This window comes from Mustelus asterias, chromosome 8, assembly GCF_964213995.1.
Source record: "Mustelus asterias chromosome 8, sMusAst1.hap1.1, whole genome shotgun sequence".
In the NCBI taxonomy this organism is placed as follows: Eukaryota; Metazoa; Chordata; class Chondrichthyes; order Carcharhiniformes; family Triakidae; genus Mustelus; species Mustelus asterias.
In genome coordinates this window covers 4,865,476-4,888,625 of record NC_135808.1, presented here as the reverse complement: position 1 = coordinate 4,888,625, position 23,150 = coordinate 4,865,476, and the positions used below count along the sequence as shown (strand labels likewise).

General features: G+C 46.3%; 1 protein-coding gene across 1 annotated transcript in view; it reads right to left on the bottom strand.

The window, feature by feature from the left end:
• Window positions 1-5,760: 5,760 nt before the first annotated feature.
• Window positions 5,761-23,150, bottom strand: part of LOC144496798 (zinc-binding protein A33-like) — a 28,153-nt gene continuing 10,763 nt past the window's right edge. Inside the window, exon 6 of the mRNA XM_078217349.1 lies at window positions 5,761-6,583. Coding sequence (XP_078073475.1) covers window positions 5,991-6,583 — 593 coding nt within the window. The 3' untranslated portion in view covers window positions 5,761-5,990. The remainder of the gene's footprint in view (window positions 6,584-23,150) is intronic.

The window sequence follows — 23,150 nt, the reverse complement described above, 5'->3', positions numbered from 1 at the left end:
TGTGTCGCGAAGGCCGCCTTGGAGAACGCTTACCCGAATATCAGAGGCCGAATGCCCGTGGCCGCTGAAGTGCTCCCCAACAGGAAGAGAACAGTCTTGCCTGGTGATTGTCGAGCGGGCCACGGGCATTCGGCCTCTGATATTCGGGTAAGCGTTCTCCAAGGCGGCCTTCGCGACACACGACAGCGCAGAGTCGCTGAGCAGAAACTGATAGCCAAGTTCCGCACACACGCGGACGGCCTCAACCGGGATATTGGGTTCATGTCACACTATCTGTAACTCCCACAGTTGCGTGGACCTGCAGAGTTTCACTGGCTGTCTTGTCTGGAGACAATACACATCTTTTTAGCCTGTCTTGATGCTCTCCCCACTCCCATTGTTTTGTTTCTTAAAGACTTGATCAGTTGTAAGTATTCGCATTCCAACCATTATTCATGTAAATTGAGTCTGTGTCTTTATAAACTCTGTTTGTGAACAGAATTCCCACTCACCTGAAGAAGGGGCTTAGAGCTTCGAAAGCTTGTGTGGCTTTTGCTACCAAATAAACCTGTTGGACTTTAACCTGGTGTTGTTAAACTTCTTACTGTGTTTACCCCAGTCCAACGCCGGCATCTCCACATCATAATCCACTGTAACCACTCCTTACAAGTCAAACTGGGGATCATTTGATGATTTTCCCTGTGTGTTTGTTGGGCAGGAATGATCTGAACAGAGGAATAACCAGATGATCCAGGAATATGAAGCCCTCCCTCCTGGATCAGTCCTTTAGCCAAGCGTTCAATTGTACTATCTCCCTATTCCTAGCCTCACTGGCCCTAGGCATTGGGAGCAACCCAGAGATTGCCACCCTGGAGGCCCTACTTTTTAGCCTATTTCCCAACTCCCTGAATTGCTCTCGTAGGATCTCCCTGCTCTTCCTATCTACGTCATTGCACCAATGTGTACAATGACATCCGTTTCTTTATCCTCCCCTTTTAATATGCCTCCTATCCGCTCGGAGACATCCAGTACCCCAGCACCAGGTAGGCAGACTACCATCCTGGAGTCCCGTTCGCACCCACAGAATCACCTGTCCGTGCCTCTAACCGATGTGTCCCCCACCACTATTGCTCTCCTAATCCCTCTCTTTCCTTTCCGGGCCACAGAGCCTGACTGTGTGCCAGTGACCTGGTCACTGTGGCTTACCCCTGGAGAGTCATCTTCCTCCACACTGTCCAAAACAATATACTTGTTTTGGAGTGGGACAACCACAGGTGACCCCACCACTAATTGTTCACTCCCCTCCCCTCGCACACCTGTTGCAGAGCCCTTCCAATCGAGAGACAGCCACTGGAATACTCTCTAGTACGTTACCCTTATGACCTTTACTCCTCCTGTGACCCACGTGTCTTCCCCCTGAGGCCCCGGTGTAACCACTTGCCTATAACTCATGTCTATTTGTCTCTCATTCTCCCTGACTAGACTAAGGTCATCAAGCCGCTGCTCCAGTTCCCTGATGCGGTCCCTCAGGAGCTGCAGTTCCACACACCTGGCGCAAATGTGAACCTCTGGGTGGCTAGGTGTTTCCAGGAACTCCCACATCCCACACCGGAAGCAACAAACTGGCCTATCACTCATAGCTACCCTTTTCCTTTACAGGAATGGAAAAGAAAAAACCGCCACTGCTTCGCCCTTTCCCCCGAAGCCCTGTGAGCCAAAGCCCTTACAACTCTCACTCTGCCTCCCACTCACTTCACTGCCCGCTCCCGACGCTGCCCACTCAAAAGTGCGGCCTGCTTTTAAACCCTCCAAAAACCTTTCCAGGCTTCTCCTGGGCCTACTTCTGCTTTTGGAAAAAAGACCATCCGATGTTTAACACAAATTTAACAGAAAAATAAATAAATCAATCAAATGCAGAAACAAACTCCCTTACCCTCAGCCTGCTCCTGTCGAACACGTGATGCTGTGCTGAGTCCAGCCCCTCCCCCTGCCCCCGCTGACGCTGCCTGATCCTCCAATCAGAGCCGCGCTTCTTCCCGCGCTCTGACCTTGGGCTGGAGGTCAGCGCGCGGCCGCTCCTCGCGCTCTGGCCGGAGCTTTTCCTCCCGCGCACCCGCTTTCCCCCCTCAGCCGCCCAGAGCCGCATCATGGGCGCTCATTCAACTCCTCCTTTCATATGAGGCCAACACTTTCTCATGGGATGTCTAGTTTCACTCCATTCCATGGCCTCCTCAGAGTTTGCACCGAGGCTGCAATGAGGTGTGGAGCCGAGTGCTCCTGGAGGAAGCCAAACTGAACATCTCCCCGAGCCGGAGCAAAGAGCTGAATTCCAGAGGTGGAGTGAGAGTGACTGCCCTGAACATCAAGGCAGCATTTCACCCAGTGTGGCATCAAGGAGCCCCAGCAAAACATCACTCAATGGCAATCAGGGGAAAACTCTCCACTGGTTAGAGTCTGGATTATTATTCCAGGAGCATCACCATCAAGCTGCTAAAGACCCTGGTTCCCCAGCCAGGGGAACCATCCTTCCAGCACCTACCCTGTGTCAACCCCCTTATTTGAACAGAGGCCGAGTCGATTCATTCTCAACTCACATGGCAATCTTCAGTTCAAGTTAATTTTAAAAATGTGGATTTGATCCGATCTAAATATTAGATTATATAAAAATCATAATGTGACCTCACAATGGAAAGAGACCATTCAGCCCATCCTGCCTGTGAACCTTCGAAAGTCCCCACTTCTTGGGCCGTTTTTAATGGGGAATTCTTTCCTGCAGCACTGAGATTCTGTCAGCAGGTGGCAGCAGTGCGCTTTGTAACAATGAAAGACTTGAGTCACACACACGGCGGGATTTTCCAGCCCCAAGACCGGAAAATCCCACAGTGTGCGTGGAGAAGTACAAAGTACACAACGCAGAGAAAATGATAGGCTCCGTTAGTCCTGGTATGTTTTAATATTCATTTTATTGATTTATAAACACAGCTGAAAAGGGATAAACTGGCTCCCAGAATAAATAACCACTGATGTCTGTGTGCAGTATCAAAGTGTGGAGATGCCGGCGTTGGACTGGGGTAAAACTCATCTCCCATGTTGTTAAACTTCTTACTGCAGTATCAAACTCAGGAATCTTCACTGGATAAGAGGGGGTTCAGACAGTATTGTATTCAATTATTCAAACTCCGGAGCTGCAAAGATAAAAATAAACATCCTTGTGCTGAACAATACCCCAAATTTAAAAAGGAAGGGTGTGAAGGCAGTGCAGAGTGAATGTTCAGTTTTTCAGAGAACCAAGACTCGGATGGCAGGTGATTTTCACAGTAACGGCGGCACGGTAGCACAGTGGCTAGCACTGCTGCTTCACAGCTCCAGGGACCTGGGTTCGATTCCCGGCTTGGGTCACTGTCTGTGTGGAGTTTGCACATTGTCTGCGTGGGTTTCCTCCGGGTGCTCCGGTTTCCTCCCACAGTCCAAAGATGTGCGGGTTAGGTTGATTGGCCATGCTAAAAAATGCCCTTAGTGTCCTGAGATGCGTAGGTTAGAAGGATTAGCGGTTTAATATGGGGGTATTGTGGGATATGGGTGGGATTGTGGTCGGTGCCGACTCGATGGGCCGAATGGCCTCTTTCTGTACTGTATGGTTTTGATGATTCTATGAGTAACTTCATTGCACTTATGACACTAATAAATAAACTGGAATCAATGAGTTCAATGCCATTCTTGTTGGCAAACCAAGTAAACTAAATTAACAAATTGAGGGCTAAAGCAAGAAGGGCAACCCCTGAAAGGGGGATCACCTGAAACAAAAACAAAGCACAAATGAGATGGCACAGTGGTTAGCACTGCTGCCTCACAGCGCCAGGGCCCTGGGTTCAATTCCCGGCTTGGGTCACTGTCTGTGCGGTGTTTGCACATTGTCCCCATGTCTGCGTGGGTTTCCTCCAGGTGCTCCGGTTTCCTCCCACAGTCTGAAAGACGTGCTGGTTAGGTATATTGGCTATGCTAAATTCTCCCTCAGTGTACCCGAACAGGCGCCGGAATGTGGTGATTTTCACAGGGGATTTTCACAGGAACTTCATTGCAGTGTTAATGTAAGCCTACTTGTGACATTAATAAATAATATTAAAAAATGAAACTTAAAACATCAAATCAAAAGGTGATTAAAAGGGTCAGTAACACACCCCAGCCTTGTGGTGCCCAATGAACATGGAAGGCTTCAATGGTGTCCATGGACACTGCATGCTCCCTCACCAGGGACACCCGGCTGTGAATATAGCCGGTCTCTTGAATGTTGTGAAACATCCAATCCACTGGCGGGGTGAAAGATAGAAAGGTGGACTGCAGCGCGACATCGCTGGCGAGTTATCCACAGATAAGAAAGGGAATAGAAATGACCCTGGTAATTATAGACCGGTTAGTCTTACTTCGGTGGTTGGTAAATTGATGGAAAAGGTCCTTAGGGACGGGATTTACGACCATTTAGAAAGATGCGGATTAATCCGGGATAGTCAGCACGGATTCATGAAGGGCAAGTCGTGCCTCACAAATTTGATTGAAATTTTTTGAGGAGGTAACTAAGTGTGTTGATGAAGGTAGGGCAGTTGATGTCATATACATGGATTTTAGTAAGGCGTTTGATAAGGACCCCCATGGTCGGCTTATGATGAAAGTGAGGAGGTGTGGGATAGAGGGAAAGTTGGCCGATTGGATAGGTAACTGGCTGTCTGATCGAAGACAGAGGGTGGTGGTGGATGGAAAATTTTCGGATTGGAGGCAGGTTGCTAGCGGAGTGCCACAGGGATCAGTGCTTGGTCCTCTGCTCTTTGTGATTTTTATTAATGACTTAGAGGAGGGGGCTGAAGGGTGAATCAGTAAATTTGCTGATGACACCAAGATTGGTGGAGTAGTGGATGAGGTGGAGGGCTGTTGTAGGCTGCAAAGAGACATAGATAGGATGCAAAGCTGGGCTGAAAAATGGCAAATGGAGTTTAACCCTGATAAATGTGAGGTGATTCATTTTGGTAGGACTAATTTAAATGTATAGTCAGCACGAATCCGTGCTGACGATCCCGGATTAATCCGCATCTACTCGAAATCCCGCCTCCCTGACGATGTCTGAGAGGCGCTTTGACCAATCGTCTTTCAAATCCTCCAGAAATCAGTATTCATGCTCAGAGTGACAGGAGCGCGAACCAATCGGCTTCTGGGCTTCATGAAACCCGCCTCCCTCAGTCTAAGTGACCAATCGCCTCCCCGATGCCAAGAACACCCGCTTCTTCTCTGATTGACAGTTATAGCGACCAATCGACAGTCCCTCCCCGGAACCGCCTCCCTCAATGGAAATGACAGCCACACCGACCAATCAGCGTCCCCATTCCCCGGAACCCCGCAGCGTTTACTCTGAGTGACAGGAGCTCTGACCAATCCATGTTCGGTATTCGCGAACCCCGCCCTTCACTGTGAATGACAGGCGCGCTGACCAATCGGTTTGCAGGAGTCCCCGAAAGTCCGCCTCCCACACTTTCCTGACGGGCGCTTTGACCAATCGGCATTCAGACTCCCCGGAAAACGGTTCCTTCGCTCAAAGTGAGGCGTTCTAACCAATCACCTTCCGAATATCTGGAATCCCGCCCCCCTCACTGAGTAACAGGAGCTCCGTCCAATCGGCCTCCCCATTCCCCGGAATCCCGCCTCCCTCACTCAGAGTGACAGGAGCTCCGGCCAATCGGCCTCTCCATTCCCCGGAACCCCGCCCCCTCACTCAGTGACGACACAAACAACATGTAGAGTTTCTGCTTCTTGGATTTAATGATGAGCTGTGGAATCTTTGAGAAAAACTGTTTCTATTCCAGTGATTCTCAGATTGTTTTGTTTGAAGAATCATTTTACAAATGTAACCATGGAGCCCCCAATGTAAATTATAATTCTATATAATAACCACAATATGAACAGGTTCCATCAGTTTACAGCTGGCAGGAGGCAGGGAGACGGTGTGAAATTATGGGATGGATCTGTTAGTGACCTTTAACCCCGCAGATTGTCAGCGGCGCCGAGTTTTCCCAGATATTCGATCCCGGATTGAAGATGGGAAAGATTCTCTCAGTGAAAGTGTGGGTGAAAGTGTGGAGATGGGACATGTTGTCCGCATTGTAAAATGACACCTGTCCACCCTCATAGTCCAGGAAAACCCCGATCTTCCGGGGATTCACACTCGGGGTGAGGGGGGTCTCTGAGGGGGAGGTGAGGGCAAAATAACCACTTCCGGGAAACAGCTCCACCATCGGCAGCAACATAGAATCAAACCATCCTCTAGTATTCAGCCCCACAATCCAGAATCCGGACTCAGGTCTCGGGGGGATTAACCCTTTCCTGTTCACAGACTCTCGGGCCACTCCCAGACCCCACTCTGTCCCCGCCACCTCCACCTCCCAGTAATGTCTCCCTGATGTGAATCCCTCTGATCCCAGGACAAAGGGCCAGGAATCAAACCTCTCCGGGGTGTCAGGGAGCGGCTGCTGTTTGTCTCCGAGTCTCACACTGGTCCGGTCCTCAGACAGGATGAGCCGGGGATGCGCTGTGTTCGGATCCAGAGTCAGAGAGGCTGGAGCTGGGGAAAGTTACAATAACACAGTCAGTGATTTAGAGAGAGGGGGTGGGGAGGGGAGAGAGTGTGAGGAGTGAGGAAGAGAGGAGAGAGGTTTGTGAGGGGGAGGGGAGAATGAGGGGTCGGGGAGAAACAGTAGGAATGTGATGGGAACATGGAGCCAGAGGGAGGGGAGAGGAGTGGGAATAGACCAGGAAGGAGAGGCAGGGAAGAGGGGAGAGGATGAGTGACAGAGAGATAGGGAGGGGGAAGAGAAGGAGGTGGAGGGGTGCAGTTGGGAAGAGAGAAAACAGGCAGTAATGAGAGGGACTGGAGGGAGCAGGAGGATAAAGAGGGAGAGAGAGCGGGATGAGGGAGAGGGCAAGTCAGAGTGGGACGTTTTGAGTGGAAGCAGGAGAGAGAACGGCAGAGCAGATGACAAGGATTGGGAGAGTGGGTGAGAAAGAAAGGGCAGAGAAGAGAGAGCATCTGGAAGGCAGGTCGTGTGGGAGGCTGTGAGACATCAAGGTGGAGGGGTACAGAGCTCAGGGTGGCAGAGAGAGTGAGAGAGAGCATGAAAACAAAAGTGGGAGAGTGTGAGAAAGAGAAACGAGGATAGTTAATGAGAGCAAGAGCGTGGGAGGAAGAATAGGATGGTGTGAGAGAGAGTCGGAGAGAGGAGAGAATGTTGTGTGGGATCTTCTAGATAGTTTGCCCAGTTAAAACGCTTCATTTTAAGGTATTTCTGCCTAATGTAACTAATTGTGCTGTGCTTTAAGCTAACTTCAGCTAATTTGGTCACATCAGCCTGAAATTCTGGGTCTAGCCTGGAGACTTAGTTGTATTCTCTGAAAGTACAATGTACAGAAGCTTACTCATGGTCACAGAAACAAGTTGTTGGTGCAGCTGGAGACTGCTTATACGAAAGTAATCTTTATTTCGCTTTCTGTAAAATGCTTATAAAAGACGCTTAAATAAAGGAGTATTTACTTTGGACCAGTCGTGCTCAAGTTTATTCTGAAGAAATAAACAGACCCTTCCGTGTGAAAGACAGGATGGGAAATAAAGCAGGAGGGGCAGGGAAGAATGTGGGAGAGAGGGAAAGGGGAGAGCATCTGAAGAGAGGAGAGTGAGGGGGAGAAGTATTGCAGAATGATGAGGGAAGGGGATAGGAGGTGAGGTGGAGAGAAATTTTGCGTAGATGGGGGAGAGTGGGAAGGTGCTGAGGGAGAGTGGGTGGGGAGCAGGGTCAGGGAGCAGGAGGTACAAGTGAGTGCCCGGCAGAGAGATGGGATGGTTGTGGGGAATGGGAGAGAGATTGCGGGACAGATTGAGTTTCAAGTTTATTATTGTCACAAGTAGGCTTAAATTAACACTGCAATGGAGTTGGTGTGAAAATCACCACACTTCGGCGCCTGTACACTGAAGGAGAATTTAGCACGGCTAACCAGCATGTCTTCGGACTGTGGGAGGAAACTGGAACACCTGGAGGAAACCCACGCAGACGTGGGGGAGAACGTGTAGACTCCGCACAGACAGTGACCCAAGCCAGGAATTGAAACCGGGTCCTGAGAGGCAGCAATGCTAACCACTGTGCCACTGTGCCACCCAAGGTAAGAAGAAGAGAGGAATTAAAGAGGGAGAGACAAACGGAGAGCGGGAGGTGAGTGAGAGAGGGAGAAAGGGGAGAGAGAATGTTGGTGGAAAGAAGTTAGCGGGGAGAAGGGAGGGTATGTGAGTAGAGGAGAGCATAAGGGACAGGGAGAGGAAGGAGGGAGAGACAGTGGGGCTGGGGAAGGAGAATTTGAGAGAGGGAAGACAGACTGAGAAGAAGAGTGGGAGGGAAGGTCAAGGTTGAGGAGAGAGGGAGAGGGGACAGAAGTGGAGGAGAGAAAGCTGCAGAGAGCGGGTGGGAGGTGATATCTCTGTGAAGCATCGTGTAGATGTCACTGTACAGATTGTACGCAATCCGAGTCTGTAAGATATCACACAAAAAATCAATTCCAAGAACAAAAGAATTTGGAACAGGAGTAGGCCATTCGGCCCCTCGAGCCTGCTCTGCCACTCAACAAGATCATGACTGATCTGATTGAATATTGTCAGTGCTCCGGCCTCCACTGCTCACTGGGGTAGAGAATTCCAACACAAATCACCCTCTGACAGAAAACAAAATCTCATTTCTGTATTAAATGGGAGATTGCTAATTTTCAAACTGTCCATTGTACTAGACGCCATCGCAAGGGAAACATCCACTCAGCATCAATCCTGTCGAGTCTCCTCAGTGTCTTCTATGTTTCAATAAGATCACCTCTCATTCTCCTAAACTCCAATGGGTATAGGCCAAACCTGCTGAGGCTTTCATGATAACATAACCGCCTTCATCCAAGGAATCAGTCTCTAATTCAATGGTAATTTCTTATATTATCTATATTAATCATTTGGATGAGGGAAGTGAATGTATTATTGCTAAGGTTGAGGATGGCACAACAATAGGTGGGAAGGCAAGTGGTGAGGATGACAGAGTCTACAGAGGGATTTTAAAAAAATTAGTGTGTGCGTGAAAGCTTGGCAGATGAAAAATAATGCAGGAAAATGTGAAGTTATGCACATTGGTGGGAAGAATAAAGGAGCTGGATATTATTTGAATAGAGAAAGACTGCAGAAAGCTGCAGCACAGAGGGATTTGGGATCCTTGTGCAAAGATCACAAAAAGCTGGCATGCAAGTTCAGCAAGTGTCAGGGAAGACAAATGGAATATTGACCTTTATTAAAAAGGGAATGGAGTATGAAAATAGGGAGGTTGCTAAAACTGTCCAAGTGACTAGTTAGACCACACCTGGAATACAGTTTTCATCCCCTTACCTCAGAAAAGACATACCAGCATTAGAGGCAGTCCAGAGAAAGTTCATTAGATTGATTCCAAATATGGAGGGATATGTTTATCAATCGAGGCTAAGTCGGATGGGCCTGTACTCATTGGAGTTTAGAAGAATGATACAGATAGGATTCTCAGGGGGCTTGAGAGCTTGGATGCTGACAGGTTGTTTCCCTTTGTGGGAGAGTCCAGGACCAAAGGGCATATTCTCAGAGCAAAGGGTTGTCCATTTAAGACAGAGATGAGGAGGAATTTCTTCTCTCAGAGGGAGTGAATCCTTGGAACTCTTTACCGCAGAGAGCTGTAGAGGCTGGGACATATCTTTAGGGCTGAGATAGACAGGTTTTTAATCAATAATGGAATCAGGGTTATGGAAATAAGGTGGGAAAATGGAGTTGGAGGATTATCACATCAGACCAGTCCTGATCTCATTGAATGGCAGAGCAGACTCAATGAGCCGAATGGCCTACCTCTGTTCTTGGGTCTTATGATCTTATGTAAGGAGATCAAAATAGTGCACATTACTCCAAATGCAGCCTCACTGAGGCCCTGTACCCCTGCAGGCACAATTTTTATACTTGATTCTCCTTACAATAAACACCGACATCCCATTTATATTCCTAATTACTTGCTGTACATGCAGACTAACGTTTTGTGATTTTTACACCAGGACATCCAGATCCCTCTCTACCCGAGAGTTCTGCAGTTTCTCGGAGTGATACCAGACCAGACCCCAAATTTGTTACAATATTGGATGAGGCTCCATATTTTGTTAGATTCAGAATAGGAACAATCAATATTTTTTGGTGCACAGAGCAAATTTGAAATCCCAGTTACTAAAGAAGGGTATAAAGCCATAAGATTCCATAATTTGAAAGAAATACAATAATTTTAGAGGCAGCACCAAGGCATAATGGTTCACACTGCTGCCTCACAGCTCCAGGGACATGGGTTCAATTCCAGCCTTGGGTCACTGTCTGTGTTGAGTTTGCACGTTCTCCTTGTGTCTGCGTGGGTTTCCTCCGGGTGCTCCAGTTTCCTCCCCACTCCAAAGGTGTGCGGGTCGGTGGATTGGCCATGTTAAATTGCCCCTTAGTTTTTGTGTGAGTGTATGCCCTGCGATGGATTGGTGTCCCGTTCTGGGTGTACCCTGCTTAACTCCCAGTGCCTGTCGGGATAGGCTCTGACTCCCCAGGACCTTGAATTAGAGTAAGTGGTGAAGTGATGAATAATTTTTGTATTAAAGAATCAATGAAGCGAACAATTAATACTATATAACTTACACATAAATAATGAACGAGGTTAGCATGAATTAACAGGAAATCCTAATGACTCACTAAGAGGATAAAGTCATAAGATTCCATAATTTGAAAGAAACACAATAATTTTAGAGGTGGCACAGTGGTTCATTGGTTAGGTTGCTACCTCACAGCTCCAGGCACTGGTCTCACACACACCTCAAACCTCATGTTAGATGACATGACCAAGGCAGAACACACAGACTTTCTCAATAATCTGTCCAAATGTCAATGATCACCATTAAAAACCTCCCATAAATAATGGAGGATCAGGTGACTGGCATTAATGAGGAACTACAAGATGCTCTTATGCTTATAAGAATAGTACAAATAGAGAAATGAATGAGATTCGAAGTAGATAAATTTCCCCAGACCTGGTGGTCTCTATCTCAGATGCTGAAAGTAGTGACTGGAGAGAAAGTAGATGCATTGGTGGTTATCTTTCAAAATTCTACAGACTCTGGAATTGTTCCTGCAGATTGGAAGGTGCAAATGTAACTCCAATGTTTCAGAAAGAAGGGAGAGAATATGGGGAATGAAAAACTTGTTAGCACGACATTAGTCAGAGGGAAAATGCTAGGATCTGTAATAAATGATGTAATAACTGAACACTGAGAAAATAATGGTGAATTTGGGCGCAGTCAATGGGGATTTATGAAAGGGAATCAGTTTCACAAACTGGTTGGAGATTTTGAAGAATGTAAAAGCAGAATAGATAAGGTGTAACTGGTTGATCTGGTGTACTTAAATTTTCAGAAAGCTTTTAATCAGATCCCACACAAAAGGTTAGTAAATAACTTTAAAGCAGATGAAATTTGGTGGAATGTACTAGCATGCAGTACATGCCAGTATATGTACATGGGAACTGATTAACACACTGAAAAGAGAGAGTAGGGATAAATGCTCATTTTGAGGTGAGCAGCCTGTTACTAGTGGGGAAACACAAAGATCAGTGCTTGGGTCTCAGCTATTCACAATCTACATCAAAGAGGGCTTCCAAGGATCTCCACCCTTTCACTGTGCTCCAGATATGGTCCCATTAATGTCCTATATAACGAAAGCAGAATCTCTACACCTGCCTGACATCATTCGATCTCACTGTGAACACTTGGGATAAAACAGGAATTCTATCCTGGAATGGGCAGATCCGCCTGGCCTCGAGTGGGTGAATCTGTGCGGCACTCTGTCTACTGGGCTGCTAAAGACATTGTGCAGCTTGGGTCTTTTACCATTTTCATCATGAGACTGGATGTGACACACAGTTTGCTGTTGGCACTGCTGGATCGTCCAGCTATATCGATGATGTTCATGTCATTGTCCAGAGTGACCGGCCTGGAATTCACCAGCAGCAGTGTGAGCTGCTGAAGGATGGCCGGTCACTTGCTGTTTTGAGCTGGGGTGTACACAGTGAATAACTAGAGCGGAGCATTCTTGTACAATACATCTGATATGAGCAGGTGACTGCCCATCACCTCCACAACATCAGAGATGGTGAAGTTCCCTCTCCACAGCAGAATATCCAGGCTGCAGGAACAGGAATCATGTCCTCCTGATCAGATCAATCAGACCACCATCATGACCATGGACTGTAAGTGCTGAGATGTGGCATCCCACACTCCTGTAGAAATGACAGGTCAGCTGTGATATTGTCAAGGTATCCCAAGACCAAAACACAACTTGTAAATTTAACACTGATCTTTGGATAAATGCCTGTCCTTTACCAGACCCATTGTCTGTGATAGTTCCAGCTCTTTGGGGAGCTCTTGCATACCCATAGTGTCCACAAACATTCTCACTATTGCTGGGCTCAGAAAGTCATCCTGGTCCAGTCAGCAAGTGTTGTTCAATCAGGGTGACATTGTGGACTGGGCGAGAGAGAGAGGTGGGGCTTTGGGGTCAGGGAACCAGAGATGTTTGGGCTGTCCGAGGAGGGAGGTGACTACACCGACGTGATCCGAAAGGAAGTAGCGACACAGTTAGTGGATTCATTGGTTGTCATTTTCCAAATATCCTTTCTGATTCTGGAGAAGTATCGGAGGATTGGAAAACTGCAATGTGACACCGCTATACAAAGAGCGAAGGAGGCAAAAAGCAGGTAACTATCGGCCGATTAACCTAACATCTATTCATAGATTCATGGAACAGTACAGCACAGAACAGGCCCTTCGGCCCACGATGTTGTGCCGAGCTTTATCTGAAACCAAGATCAAGCTATCCCACTCCCTATCATCCTGGTGTGCTCCATGTGCCTATCCAATAACCGCTTAAATGTTCCTAAAGTGTCTGACTCCACTATCACTGCAGGCAGTCCATTCCACACCCCAACCACTCTCCGCATAAAGAACCTACCTCTGACATCCTTCCTATATCTCCCACCATGAACCCTATAGTTATGCCCCCTTGTAATAGCTCCATCCACCCGAGGAATCTATTGTTGGAAAAATGTTGGAATCAATTAAGGATGTAATAGGGGCACAGTTATAAAGTCATAATCTAATCAGGCTGAGTCAGCACGGATTCATGAAAGGGAAATCATGTCCGAATAATTTATTAGAGTTTTTTGAGAAGGTCTAAAGCAGTGTGGATAGAGGGGAACCAGTAGATATGTTGTATTTTGACTTCCAGAAGGCATTTGACAAGATACCTCACAGGAGGTTAAGTTACAAGATGGTTAAGTCCGTGGTGTTGGAAGTAGTATATGGCATGGATAGAGAATTGTCAAAGGGGCAGGGAACAGCGAGTGGGGAGAAGGGGTTCATTTTCAGGTTGGCAACCTCTAACTAGTGGGGTTCCACAGGGATCAGTGCTGGGACCGCAACTGTTTAGAATATATATAAATTACGTGGATGAAGGGAGCAAATGGACTGTATGAACCTGATGAAGGAGCAACGCTCCGAAAGCTTGTGATACCAAATAACCCTGTTGGACTTTAACCTGGTGTTGTGAGACTTCTTACTGTGACTTGGACGAAGGAAGCAAATGTAGACAATTTTGCAGATGACAAAAATAGGTGGAAAGGCAAGTTGCGAGAGGGAAACAGTTTGCAGAGAGATCTTGATAGGTTAAGTAAGTGAGCAAAAAGTTGGCAAATGGAGCAGAATGTGGGAAAATGTGAAGTTGTTCAATTTGGAAGGGAGAACAAATGAACTGGGTATTATTTAAATGGAGAAAAATGGAAGAAAGTTGTAACACAAAGGGACTTGCGGGTTCTTGTGCACGAAACACAGAAAGCGAGCACACAGCGGCAGCAGGAAATCAGGAAGGCTAATGGAATGTTGGGCCTTATTTCAAAGGGGATGGAGTATAAGAGCAGGGAAATCTTGCTGCGACTGTACAAGGTACCAGTGAGACCATATCTGGAGCACTGTGAGCAGTTTTGGTTCCCCTTATTTAAGGAACGTTATTATTCCATTGGACGCAGTTCAGGGAAAGCTCACTAGGATGATCCCCGGTACGGAGGGATTGTCATGAGGAAAGTTAAAACAATTTGGGACTCTGCTCATTGGAATTTAGAAGAATGAAATGTAATCTCAATGAAACAGAGAGGATTATTAAGGGGCCTGACAGGGTAAATGCTGAGAGGATGTTCCCCCTCATGGGAGAGTCTTGGACCAGAGGGCATAGTCTCAGAAAAAGAGGCATCAGCTTAAGACTAAGATGAAGAGGAATTTCTTCTCTCAGAGGGTAATGAATCTCTGGAATTCTTAACTGCAGAGAATTGTAGATTCTGGGTCGATCAGCATGTTCAAGGCTGAGATAGACAGATTATTAATCAGAGAGGGAATCAAGGGTTATGGTGTTAAGGCGGGAAAGTTGAGATGAGGGTGTGAGTCTTTGGAACACCTTGCCACAGAGAGCGGTGGGGACAGAGTCCTTGTGTATATGTAAGGCTGAGATAGATAGATTCTTGATCAGGAATAGAAGCAAAGGCTTTGGGGAAAGGGCAGGAAAGTGGATGTGAGGAATGTCGGCTCAGCCAGGATCCAATTGAATGGCAGAGCAGGCTTGAGGGGCTGAATGGCCTACTCCTGTTTTTAATTCTAGTGGTCTCATGAAGACAATGATTGTGTGAGTAGCAAATTAAATTCACATGGTAAGTTCTGGTCACACCTTCTCATTTTTAACTATAGATTCAGAATCAAAATCAGATCATTTCCCTTCTCTTATACTCCATCCCCCTTGAAATAAGGCCCAACATTCCATAAGCCTTCCTGATTTCCTTCAATCAGTTATACTGGCTTGTATAACTTGTAGAACCAACAAGGGAACAGGCCACCTTGGACTGGGTGTTGTGCAATGAGAAAGGATTAGTTGGCAATCTAGTTGTGAGAGAACCCTTGGGGACGAGTGACCATAATATGGTTGAATTCTTTGTCAAGGTGGATAGTGATGTCGTTGATTCTGAGACCAGGGTCCTGAATCTCAATAAAGGTAACTATGATGGTATGAGGCATGAATTGGCCATGATCGACTGGGGAACATTACTGAAAGTAAAGACAGTGGACAGGCAATGGCAAGCATTTAAAGAACAAATAGGTGAACTCCAGAAGTTGTTTATTCCTGTTTGGTGCAAGAGATGGTAAGGGAATTGTGCCGAAACCATGGCTTACAAGGGAAATTCGAGATATTATCAGATTCAAGGAAGATGCATACAAATTGGCAAGAAAAAGCAATAGGCCTGAGGATTTGGTGCAGTTTAAAATTCAGCAAAGGAGGACTATGGGATTGATTAAGAAGGGAAAAATAGAGTGTGAAAGTTAGCTAGCATGGAACATAAAAACTGACTGTAAAAGTTTCTATCGGTTTGTAAAGTGAAAAAGATTCACCAAAATGAATGTAGGCCCAGCTGTGAGGAGGATGAAGAGATGCTTCAGCATGATTTGGACAGGCTGAGTGTGTGGGCATATGCATGGCAGATGCAGTATAATGTGGATGAATGCGCAGTTATCCACTTTGGTAGCAATGATAGGAAGACAGATTATTACTTGAGTGGGTATAAATTGAGACAGGCGGATACTCAGTGAGACCTTGGTGCCCTCGTACATTAGTTGCTGAATGTAAGCGTGCAGGTACAGCAGGCAGTAAAGAAGCCAAATGTAACTGGTTTGATTGGTAAGTTTCTAGATGACACAAAGGTTGGTGGATCTGCTGATAGTGGTGAGGACCATCAGAGGATACAGCAGGATAAACAAAGAAATAACTGATGCATGTAAAAATGGTACAGCAATTATCACGGGGAATTTTAATCTACATATCAATTGGTCAAACCAGGTCGGTCAAGGCAGCCTTGAGGAGGAGTTCATAGAGTGTATCCGCGATAGCTTCCTTGAACAGTATGTAATGGAACCGACAAGGGAGCAAGCTATCCTAGATCTGGTCCTGTGTAATGAGGCGGGAATAATTAATGATCTTACAGTTAGGGATCCTCTCGGAAGAAGCGGTCACAGTATGGTTGAATTTAAAATACAGATGGGGCGTGAGAAGGTAAAATCCAAGACCAGTGTCTTGTGCTTGAACAAAGGAGACTACAAAGGGATGAGGGAGGAGTTGGCTAAGGTAGACTGGGAGCAAAAACTTTATGGTGGGACAATTGAGGAACAGTTGAGGACTTTCAAAGCAATCTTTCACAGTGCTCAGCAAAAGTATGTACCAGTGATAAGGAAGGACTGTAGAAAAAGAGATAATCAGCCATGGATATCGAAGGAAATCAAGGAGGGTATCAAATTGAAAGAAAATGCATACAAAGTGGCAAAGATGAGTTGGAGCCCAGAGTATTGGGAAATCTTTAAAGGTCAGCAGAAAGCCACGAAAAAAGCGATAAAGAAAAGTAAGATGGATTATGAGAGTAAACTAGCTCAGAATATAAAAACAGAGAGCAAAAGTTTCCACAAATATATAAAACGAAAAAGAGTGGCTGAAGTAAACATTGGTCCTTTGGAGGATGAGAAGGGGGATCTAGTAACTGGAAATGAGAAAATGGCTGAGGCATTGAACAAGTATTTTGTGTCGGTCTTCACAGTGGAAGACACAAATACCATGCCAAAAATTGATGACAGGAAGGCTATGGCAGGTGAGAACCTAGAAACTATCATTATCACAAAAGAGGTAGTGTTGGGCAAGTTAATGGGGCTAAAGGTAGACAAGTCTCCTGGTCCTGATGGAATGCATCCCAGGGTACTAAAAGAGATGGCGGGAGAAATAGCAAATACACGAGTGGTAATTTACCAAAATTCGCTGGACTCTGGGGTGGTTCCCGCAGATTGGAAAACAGCAAGTGTGACGCCATTGTTTAAAAAAGGAGGTAGACAAAAGGCAGATGACTATAGGCCGGTTAGCTTCACTTCTGTAGCAGGGAAAATGTTTGAATCTATCATCAAGGAAGAAATAGCGAGACATCTGGATATAAATTGTCCCATTGCTAAGACGCAGCATGTGTTCATGAAGGGAAGGTCATGTTTGACTAATTTGGTGGAATTCTTTGAGAACATTACGTGTCCAGTGGACAATGGGGAATCTGTGGATGTGGTGTCTCTGGATTTCCAGAAGGCAGTTGGCAAAGTGCCGCACCAAAGACTGTAACATAAGATAAAGATGCACGGTGTTACGGGTAATGTATTAGCATGGACAGAGGATTGGTTAGCTAACAGAAAGCAAAGAGTGGGGGTAAATGGGTGGTTTTCTGGTTGGCGATCAGTGACTAGTGGTGTGCCTCAGGGATCAGTGTTGGGACCGCAATTGTTTATGATTTACATAGATGATTAGGAGTTGGGGACCAAGTGTAGTGTGTCAAAATTCGCAGATAACACTAAGATCGGTGGCAGAGCAAAGTGTACAGAGGACGTTGAAAGTCTGCAAAAGGATATAGATAGTCTAAGTAAGTGGGCGAGGGTCTGGCAGATGGAGTACAATGTTGGTAAATGTGAAGTCATCCATTTTGGTAGGAATAACAGTAAAATGGACTATTATTTAAATGGTAAAAAATTGCAGCATGCTGCTGTGCAAAGGGACCCGGTGGCCTTGTGCAGGAACCTCAAGGAGTTGGTCTGTATGTGCAGCAGGTAATTAAGAAGGCAAATGGAATTTTGTCCTTCATTGCTAGAGGGATGGAGTTTAAAAACAGCGAGGTTATGTTGCAGCTGTATAAGGTGCTGGTGAGGCCACACCTGGAGTACTGTGTACAGTTTTGGTCTCCTTACTTGAGAAAGGATATACTGGCACTGGAGGGGGTGCAGAGGAGATTCACGAGGTTGATTCCAGAGTTGAGAGGGTTGGCTTATGAGGAGAGACTGAGTAGACTGGGGCTATACTCATTGGAATTCAGAAGAATGAGGGGAGATCTTATAGAAAAAAGTTGTTTCCACTGGTGGGTGAAACTAGTACTGGGGGACATAGCCTCAAAATAAGGGGAAGAGATTTAGGACTGAGTTGAGGAGGAACTTCTTCACTCAAAGGGTTGTGAATCTGTGGAATTCCCTGCCCAATGAAGCAGTTGAGGCTCCCTCATTGAATGTTTTTAAGGCAAGGATAGATACATTTTTGAACAGTAAAGGATGAAGGGTTATGGTGAGCGGGTGGGTAAATGGAGCTGAGCCCACAAAAAGATCAGCCATGATCTTATTGAATGGTGGAGCAGGCTCGAGGGGACAGATGGCCTACTCCTGCTCCTAGTTTTTAAGTTCTTATGTAGATCAGTTGGAGACTTGCGCGGAGAGATGGCAGATGGAGTTTAATCCGGACAAAAGTGAGGTAATGCATTTTGGAAGGTCTAATACAAATAGGAAATATGCAGTAAATGGCAGAACCCTTAAGAGTATTGATAGGCAGAGGGATCTGGGTGTACAGGTGCATGCTTGCCTTCATCGGCCGGGGCATTGAGTTTAAAAATTGGCAAGTCATGTTGCAATTTTATTGAGCCGTAGTTAGGCTACACTTGGAATATAGTGTTCAATTCTGGTCGCCACACTACCAGAAAGATGTAGAGGCTTTGGAGAGGGTACAGAAAAGATGTACCAGGATGTTGCCTGGTATGGAGGGCATAAGCTATGAGGAGTGGTTCGAGGAACTTGGTTTGTTCTCACTGGAATGACGGAGGTTGAGGGGCGACCTGATAGATTATGAGGGGGATGAACAGAGTGGATAGCCAGAATCTTTTTCCTCGGGTGGAAGAGTCAATTACTAGGGGGCACAGGTTTAAGAAGCAAGGGGCAAGGTTTATTGGAGATGTACGAGGCACGTGTTTTACACAGAGGGTCGTGGGTGCCTGGAACTCTCTGCCGGGGAGGTAGTGGAATCAGATGTGATAGTAGCTTTTAAGGGGCATTTGGACAAATACATGAATAGTGTGGGAATGCAGAGATATGGTCCCAGGAAGGGTAGGGGGTTTTAGTTCAGTCGGGCAGCATGGTCGGCGCAGTCTTGAGGGCCGATGGGCCTGTTCCTGTGGGGTAATTTTCTTTGTTCTTTGATATGTTGGCCTTCATAGCCAGAGGATTTGAGTATAGGAATAGGGATGTTTTGCTGCAATTGTATAGGGTATTGGTGAGGCCACACCTGGAGTATTGTGTGCAGTTTTGGTGTTCTTATCTGAGGAAGGATGTCCTTGCTTTCGAGGGAGTCCAGCGAAGGTTTACCAGGCTGATTCCTGCGATGGAAGGTCTGCCATATGAGGAGAGACTAAGTCGTTTAGGATTATATTCACTGGCGTTTGGAAGGGTGAGAGGGGATCTCATAGAAACTTATAAAATTCTAACAGGGTCAGACAGGGTAGATTCATAAAGAATGTTCCCAATCGTGGAGGAGTCCAGAATGAGGGGTCATAATTTGAAGACAAGGGGTAAACGTTTTAGAACTGAGGTGAGGAGAAATTTATTGACCCAAAGGGTGGTGAATCTGTGGGATTCACTACCACTGAATGTAGTTGAGGTCAAAATGTTGTGTGATTTCAAGAAGAAATTAGATATAGCTCTTGGGGCTGATGGATCAAGAGACTTGGGGAGAAGGAGGATCAGGATATTGAATTTGATGACCAGACATTGTCAAAGCTTGGGGCTCCAAAAGCTTGTGCTGCCAAATAAACCTGTTGGACTTTAACCTGGTGTTGTGAGACTTCTTACTGTGCTCACCCCAGTCCAACGCCGGCATCTCCACATCAAAATAAAAAGCTGAGCACGTTCGAAGGGCCAAATGGCCTACTCCTGCTTCGAGTTTCTATGTTAATGAGAGAACTATCTGGAGTGGCAGTTATCTGTCAATCACCTGAAAGCAGTTGGTTCATGAGTGTTAATCAGTGCAGCAGGAAGTAAAACTAGCAAGCGACTCATCAGAGGGTCTACAAGTAAGACTCACCTTTCAAAATGCATGACCAGTAATAGGTGCATGAGACAGGTGACTGCGCTGGACTGGGATGGAGACTGAGTGAGCAGCGAATTAGGTTCATGCGGGAATGAAATGCACAGGGGAAAGAAATGTGGTTATCATTGGAATTATTCTAAGTTAATTAAGTGAGGAATTTAATTAAATTTAACTGGATAACATGAGGAACAATGCAAGACTGGTGTTGTGTTGCAGCTGAGGAATGTGTGATTTTGGACGTCCAGGTGTTCCATGACAAACACATCTGCAGAAAGTGTTAGCAGCTGGAGGACTTCCAGATCAGAATTAGTGAGTTAGAGGCTGAACTGCAGACACTGCACAATGTAAGGGAATGGGAGAAATACCTGGACAATTTGTTCCAGAATATGGTCACACCTCTTAGAATCGGGTCATCTGTTTTGGTCAGCAGTGACGGACAGGAGGATGTGACCGAGAGTGAGACAGGTAAAGGGACTGAGCAGAGAGTAATGGAGGAGCTTCAGACTTTGCAGTTGTTGCAAAGGTTTGAGGTGCTGACAATCTGTGTGGATGAAAGCAAAGGCTGCAAAGTGAATGAGCAGTGTAACCATGGCACCATGATACAGGAAGCCTATCAAGTGGGGGATAACAAACAGGAATGTGGTGGCAGTAGGGGACAATATAGTGTGGGACACAGATACTGTTCTCTGCAGCAAAAGTGAGCATGTGCTCAGAGCTGGAGAGGAATTTTCATTGTAAGTGGGAGGATCCAGTTGGCGTGGTCTGTGTAGGTACCAAAGACATAGACAGGACAAGCAAAGAACATTGTCCTGGTCCACTCCACTAATGTTCAATCAGGGTGACATTGTGGGCTGGGTGAGGACACTGAGGTTGGAGGGAAGTGGTAACGCAAGCAGGGATATTTGGGATGTCTGTAAAGGGCATCGTCACCATGAGAGGCTCGGTACCAATTAAGAAGCAGAACCTCAAAGGTAATAATCTCTGGATCATTACCTGAGCTACATGTAAACTGGCAGAGGGAAAATGAGCTGACAAAGATGAATGCTCAAAGGCTGGTGTCTGGATCATGGGCATTGGCACCAGTATTGGGGATAGTGGGGTTGTTTTGATTCGATTTATTATTGTCACATTTATACTGTGAAAAATATTGTTTCTTGCAGGCTATACAGATGAAACGTACTGTTCATAGAGTACATATGAGAGAAGGAAAGGATAGGATGCAGAATATAGTGTTGCAGTTACAGACAGGGTGAAGAGAAAGCTCAGCTTAATATGTGAAACCACCAATCAAAAGTCTGATGGCAGTAAGGAAGAAGCTGTTCTTGAGTTGGTTGGTACGTGTTCTCAGACTTTTGTATCTTCTTCCCGACGGAAGAAGGTGGAAGAGAGTATGTCTGTGGTGCATGGGGTCCTTGATTATGCTGGCTGCTTTTACTGATGTGGAGATGCCGGCGTTGGACTGGGGTGAACACAGTAAGAGTTTTAACAACACCAGGTGAAAAGCCAACAGGTTTATTTGGTAGCAAATGCCATTTGCTTTCGGAGTGCTGCTCCTTCGACATTTCCACTCCATCTGACGAAGGAGCAGCGTTCCGAAAGCTAATGGTATTTGCTACCAAATAAACCTGTTGGACTTAAACCTGGTGTTGTTAAAACTCTTACTGCTTTTACTGAGGCAGCGGGAAGTGTCGACGGAGTCAATGGATGGGGATCTGGTTTGCGTGATGGATGAGGCTACATTTACAACCCTTTGTAGTTTCTTGCGGTCATGGTAGAGCAGGAGCCATACCAAGCTGTGATACAACCAAAAAGGTCGTGAGAGTTATGGCAGTCATGCCGAATTTCCGAAGCCTCCTGAGAAAGTAGAGACGTTGGTGGACTTTCTTAACTATAGCATTGGCATGGAGGGACCAGGACAGGTTGTTGGTGATCTGAACACCTTGAAACCTGAAGCTCTGGACCATTCCCACTTCCTCACTGTTGTTGTAGACAGGGGCATGTCCTCTATTACGTTTCCTGAAGTCGATGACTCTCGTTCGTTTTACTGACATTGTGGGAGATTATTGTCGTCACACCATTTTACCAGATTCTCTCTTTCCTGTAGCCCGTCTCATCGTTGTTTGAGATCTGACCCACTATGGTCGTGTCATCTGCAAACTTGAAAATCGAGCTGGAGGGGAATTTGGCCACGTGGTCATAAGTGTATAGGGAGTATCGTAGGGGGCTGAGAACACAGCCTTATGGAGCACTGGAGTTGAGGATGATCGTTGAGGAAATGTCGTTCCCTATCCTTACTGATTGTGGCCTGTACGAAAGGAAGTCTAGGATCCAGTCGCAGAGCGAGGAGCCAAGCCAAAGGCCACGGAGTTTGGAGATGAGTTTTGTCGGAATAATGGTGTTGAAGGCTGAGCTGTAGTCAATGAATAGGAGTCTGACATGGGTGTCTTTGTTATCTGGGTGATCCAGGTTTGAGTGCAGGGCCAGGGAGATGGCGTCTGCTGTGGACCTGTTGCAGTGATAAGTGAACTATCATTGATCCAGGCAATCTGGGAGGCCGGAATTGATTTGTGCCATGACTAACCTTTCAAAGTATTTCGTAATGATGGATGTCAGAGCCACTGGACGGTAGACAAGTTAAAGTTTATTTATTAGTCACAAGTAACGCTTACATTGACACTGCAATGAAGTTACTGTGAAATTCCCCATGTCGCCACAGACTGGCACCTGTTCAGGTCAATGCACCGAACCAGCCATCTTTCAGAATGTGGGAGGAAACCGGAGCACCCGGAGGAAACCCACACTAACACAGGGAGAACGTGCAAACTCCGCACAGACAGTGACCCAATCCAGGAATCGAACCCAGGTCCCTGGCGCTGTGAAGCAGCAGTGCTGACCAGTGCTACCTTGCCGCCCCGCACACTGCCTGATTGTTGGGACGGTCTACACTGAACTGCTAGAATGAGTGTTCCAACAAATTGCATAACTCGGGAAGTAAAGAGAGCTTTAAACTAAACTAGGAGGGTGAAGGATCCAAATTGCGTACATGTGGTAAATCCAGGGGGAGATT